At 43.0% G+C, this 6,000-nt stretch overlaps 1 protein-coding gene across 1 annotated transcript in view; it reads right to left on the bottom strand.

Moving 5' to 3' along the window:
* Window positions 1-5,618, bottom strand: part of SRPK2 (SRSF protein kinase 2) — an 87,805-nt gene extending 82,187 nt beyond the window's left edge. Inside the window, exons 1-2 of the mRNA XM_053404618.1 lie at window positions 5,530-5,618; window positions 5,278-5,365 (exon numbers count right to left, since the gene is read on the bottom strand). Of these exons, the coding sequence (XP_053260593.1) occupies window positions 5,278-5,365; window positions 5,530-5,545 (104 nt within the window). The 5' untranslated portion in view covers window positions 5,546-5,618. The remainder of the gene's footprint in view (window positions 1-5,277; window positions 5,366-5,529) is intronic.
* Window positions 5,619-6,000: the final 382 nt, after the last annotated feature.

The following is a 6,000-nucleotide window of genomic DNA, read 5'->3' on the forward strand; positions in this document are numbered from 1 at the left end:
AACAGAGCTCACTCTCATTCCATTAAGAAAAGACCCATTCAATCTTTCCCCATGTAACTAAAACACTTATTTCCTTAATGTCTGCTGCTCAAGCCATTTAATCAGAATTTTAATTTAAACTTGTTGCCTAATACAAAGCAATCAAAGTGATTCAACAAGATTTCAAGATGCAAGCAACAATTATATACAGTGGTGCCTCGCAAGACGAAATTAATTCGTTCCGCGAGTTTTTTCTTCTTGCGAGTTTTTTGTCTTGCGAAGCACGGTTTCCCATAGGAATGCATTCAAAATCAATTAATGCATTCCTATGGAGACCGCCTTCAGACCAGGTCCGGGGACAGCGGGGAAGACGCGCTGCGCTTCCCCTCTGTCCCCGGAGCTTGCGGGGCTGGCAACGGGGAGAAGCAATCTTCTCCCCACCGCCAGCCTTCAGAACAGGTCCGGGGACAGAGGGGAAGGCGCGCTGCACTTCCCCGCTATCCCCGGAGCTTGCGGGGCAAGCTTGGTCTTGCGAAGCAAGCCCATAGGGAAATGCGTCTTGCGAAGCGGCTAAGAAAACGAAAAACTCTTTCATCTAGCGAGTTTTTCGTCTTCCGAGGCGTTCGTCTTGCGGGGTACCACTGTATATGCATTTTAAAAATCACGTCTCTTCAGATTTTTATTACTTTGAATGTCTAGTGTTTAGACCAGAAATTTATTTAAGCACTGTCCAAGACCCAGAATCTTCTCAGTCACTACAGAGCCATACCACAAAATTGAGACATCCAGCATTATTTAAACAGTGGTGTAAACAAACATAGAAAGTGACTTTTCTGTTTACACACGGCATTAGAATTCAGATGGAGAAACCAAGTGTCAAACCCATGAATAACAGTTTTCCAGCAGACAGGCAGCACCTTCAGTGCAGATGAGGCAGGAAGAAAAAATAGTAATATATGTTGAATCAACTCATTTGCAGTTTAATCCTTCCACTAATACACCCAGCAGGAATCCTCACCACTAATCCTTGCCTCATTTTCTATGCACTCTCACAACATTTGGAGCAAGGCACCGTTGTGGGAGAAAAGGATTTGATCACATGTATGTCAATTTATGTTCACTATTGCTTGCTTATGTTCACTATCACATGGGAGCTCAATATACACGTAATCTATGATTGCCTCTGATGAATGTTTAAAGATTGTAGGCATGCTGAGCCCTGAACCACAAACACACACAGTAATACCTGCCAACACTGCAGAAAAACTGCAAAGCTTTCTATTGCCAATGCACATAGATCCCGTTTACCAAATACAATGTGTTCCCTGGAAATGATTTTGTTAGGCAAGCGTCCACATAACAAGTCTGCGATTTCCATTATTTCCTATGAAAATATTTCTAATCGGGGATTTGTCTGCTCTCTTTCCCCCTCTCCATGGTTCCTTCCTGAAATGGCTGTAGCAAATCAGCAAAAGAGAGGCAACAGAGGGGGAAACTGATTTGTCCTCTCTCTACTGCTCCCTGATTTGTTTGATTTTTCCTGCTCTTTGATTTGTCCAATCTTGCTCCCCCACTCCGTGGTTTCTGTCCAAAAATGGCTGCTGCCAACTAGCAAAGCACAAAAAGGGAGTAAGTAAATCAACTTTGTAAATATTCCGATGAAACCTCATAACATTCCATAGAAAGCTATCCAAAAAAACAAATTACACAACTAAATGTATTAAATTAGTGGGCAAATGTATAAAATTATTGACAATGCACAGATATTTAATAGCCATGTTCACATGTACTGCTATAATTTAGCATTATATGAGTGAGCCTTAGAATTATACATTCTCTGGCATGGTCACAGAAGCTGAGAGGCAGTATTAATGGAACATGTAGACACATGGTAACAAAACTGCACAAGGAAACTTGTTTTGGACATTAGTGTTGCTATTATTTTGCTTCGTGGTCAAAACATTTATCCTGGTATAATACTGGGTCAGATTCAATCTGCTAATGTTATTTTTCAAACTAAGGATCATGTAGAGGGAATCTCTTAAATGAAAATGTAATACAAGCAAAAAACCTACTATGGATCTTGTGACAGGGACCTCTAGACGACAACTATATTTTGTTTTCAAGAAATAAGCTAGTCCTGTGTATTCAATAGCAAGAGTCTTTCTCTAAACATCAATACTTTTGTTTCTCAGGAAAAAATGTGTTTTGCAAAGACTCTTGATTTCAGCAGCAATACTCACTAGAAGATGGGAGTCAGCCTTCTTGTAACTTATGCTGAGTCAATTTAGGCCAATTCTATGCCACAGTTGCACTGGCAAGGGTAGTATAGCCAGGTATGGTACTCTAAGACAACAAAAACAAATGCTATACACTGGGACAATGAGAAAAAGGAAATAAATCCAAGAGAATATGTGTACTGTTTATAGCATAACGGATAATAACTACAACTTCAAAAAGCAAAATGCACCTGTCTAGAATACAAATTTTGTGGTAACATGTTGCACTAATCTATAAGGTGACCACCCAATGGACTCCAAATCTTGTGGAACATCTAAAAAGGAAGAATTAAGCAGTGGTCAATCCAGCAGGAATGGTGACAACACGAACTCAGCAGAATTTGTCCTGGGAAAACACAGTTACATTGAGGACAAGTAAATTTCCCCAAAGAACAAATTGTAAACATTCTGATATGGAGTAGTGGAGGATTATAAATTAACAAAAACATTAATCATGTAAAAATGACACACTCAAGAGGAATGACTCTTTCCTAAAAGCAGAAGTCCTCTATAAACAGGGAGACAATATATTTCATACAAATATAGAAATATCTCAAAAGAACCCAAGAGACAAGGGATAGAACAGTGGAGATGGTAAAGAATAACCAGAAGGAGAGACGGTACATCAGGCATCTATGTAAAATAAAGTTTCCTTATAAAATAAGACAGAGATTTATTTATTCTGATTTCTGGAAATAGCACTCAACAGTACTGTATAGAAAAGTTGTGTACACATTACTAGCTTAAAATGCACATAAATTGTTCTATTTCTCAATTCAGATTGAAGCTGAGGGGGAAGCATAAGAATGCCATATTTCATAAGAAACAAATAGAAATGATACAGGATAGATATGGATTGTGCCTAATGTGTATACACCACTTCCCCAACCAGGGATAAAAGTACACTATGTACATATTAACTGGGTGTACAAAGCTTAAAAGAATAAAATTAAACATAAGCGCATCCAAAAAGTCAAAACATTAAAAATCAAGACATAAAACAGCAGCTAAAATTTGAACAGTACAGCTGGCAGATTAACCTGGTTAGACTAGATGACCCTTGGAGTCCCTTCCAACTCTACCATTCTAACCTTAGGCCATAGGCTTGTCTGTATAAAAATGACCTTGCTCGGTTGGGAATCAACAAAAGAGAGAGAGCTTAAAGAACCTATTGAAAGAAGAAAGTTTAAAATATCAGGTGCAGCCACTGAAAAGGCCCTTTCATGTTTTTGGCAGGTCAGAGAAAGGCCTATATGGAAGATTTCAAAGTTCTGGTAGTCTGGATAAACTTCAATTTGTTTGCTCTCATCCAGTCCATTACCAGCTCCAGGCACACAATTACAACAATCTCCCTGGATTGAGATGCACAGGAGAGACAGAAGCTTCATACAAATGTTGACTTGCCTGAAACAACAAGATGGGATACCAAGAGGCAACAGCCAGTATCAAAAAATAAATTCTACCAGCACCATCAGGAAATAAACAAAAACTGCAGGAAAGGGGTGATGTTACTGAATGCTTCTTTACACAAAAGAAAGATTGATCTCGAAAGCTATAATGTCAACGAGAAGACTAGGCTACACCACCTCTCCCTCTGTGGAGGAAAAGCAATCAGTAATTGAATCCCTTCAATAGTGTCTGAAGTTGTGCAACCGGGATACAACTTGACAACTTCAGCAAGAACTAGGCCACAGCAATATGAAAAGTTATCCTATTAGTAATATGAGTATCTTATTTGAATTATTTGACTGAAAGGTACATAGATAATGTAGCAATTAGTGTATAAATACATACTACTGAAAAGAACTATGAAACACCTCTATTCAAATACAAAAGATACAAAAATTAAAGCAGACTAAAAAAAAATTGTCCGGTACAGCCAGCTGTGCGGTAAACATGCACTTGAAAAGGAGTTCCTAAACTGGTTTCAAATGTTCCACAAGTTTAATTCTGCTTGAAAACAGCACATCTATTGAGATATATATATATATATATATATATATATATATATATATATATACACACACACACACACACACACACACACACACAGATAAATATTTATTCTATAGAATTCAAGTTGTAATGCAATAAATGCAATGCAATAAAATACATATACACTAAAAGCAGCAAAAATATAATTAAAAATTATACTGCATCTAACACAGCTCACACAGTGGTCCATGGGAAAGAAGTTTTGGAACCACTCGACTGATGGCCCAATGGATACAGAGCTAGACTTCAAAACTGAGAAGTCTCAAGCACAACAACAGATTGTTTTGGAAGGCTAGCCATTCTTGCTCCATCTTAGTTCACCACAAAAACAGTGACCTAATTCATAGAATTGTTTTCAGACTGAAATAAGGAAGTGCTGTAACCGGTCATCAGCCTTAGGGCTGGGTATAAGTATAGCATAATGTCCGAGGGGGGGTGTTATTGCTTTGTTTTTGTTTTATTATGCATTTTGTTTTATTGTGTATTTTGTTTTCCCATTTTGTACTTTGTGCTATGAACCACCCTAGGATTTCAGATGCAGGGTGGCATACGCATTAATCCTTAATGCATATATGCAATAACATCAGGAAGGGTAGCATACGATTGCAAGGAGCTGCATGAGAAAAGGGCAGGAAAGGAACATGTATGCACAATTTGCAAGAGCCGATATGTATGGAGGAGGGAGCTGTTCTGGAAATCCCAGCATCAACTCGTCTAGTGACCCACAAACACAGAAAACCCTCCATGCCCGTTGAGATCCGGCCGCCCGGACCAGAAACGGCTGCTGCGGCGGCGAGTGGCGCAAACACGCAAAGATCCCCAACAGCGCCAGGAAAAGGAAAACGCGTGTCAACCAGGCGGCAGAAAATAAAATAAAAAAGTACGGGCTCCCAGCAGGCGCGACTTGACACCGCGAGGCGGGAGAAGAGTTTGCCCGGGACGGAGCGGGAGGAGGCGCGCTTCCCGGAGGAGGCGACGGGGCCGCGCAAAAGGCGCGCTCCCCCCGCAGGGAGAAGAAACTCACTTTTTGTGTGGCGGCGGCGGGTGCTTCTCTTTCCTGCCGGGCGGCGCGGGGTGCTTGGCGCGGCGCCTCCGGGCCTGCAGGGCCAGCACTGAAGGGCGAGAGAGAGGGAGAGAGGCCGGTGAGCCGAGAGGCTGCTGCGGCGGCCGGTGCGCCTCACGCTCCCCGTGAGGAGAAGGACGGGGAGACCCCGGACACCCACCCACCCACCCGCCCCGCCAACCTCTGGGGACGACGACCGCCCGCCCACGGTACCTCTCCGGGAGCTCATCGCCGAGGACACCGCCGTCGTCGTCGTCGTGGGGCCGCCGCGCAGAGCGCCTCACGGCACATCGGCCCCGCTGCTCCTCGCCGGCTGAGGAGCAGGAGCTCCCGGACTCGGCGCACATGCGCAGTTGGCCCGCGCCGGGCGCGCGAGGGGGAGGCGGCGCCGGAGCCGGAGGGGGATGGTCGCTAGGCAACGGGAGGGAGGCCTAGAGAGGGCGGCAGGTGCCTGTGAGGGAACCCCCAGGTTTCCTTCCACCCGCCTTGCAAAGGCGTTGGCGGCCGCTGCTGGCTTCTTATTAAACCCGCGCTGCTTCTGTCGCTGGTGTGCCTGAACACGTGGGCCGAGTGACAGAAATGAGCAAAAGTTGGCAGCCCTCGTTTCTTGAAAGCAGAAAGGAGGAATTTAGGGAAAGTATGTCAAGAATAAGTTTTGAAATATAAAGATAGAGGTTTAGAAGT

This window comes from Podarcis raffonei, chromosome 10 (genome assembly GCF_027172205.1).
Source record: "Podarcis raffonei isolate rPodRaf1 chromosome 10, rPodRaf1.pri, whole genome shotgun sequence".
NCBI classification, from domain to species: domain Eukaryota; kingdom Metazoa; phylum Chordata; class Lepidosauria; order Squamata; family Lacertidae; genus Podarcis; species Podarcis raffonei.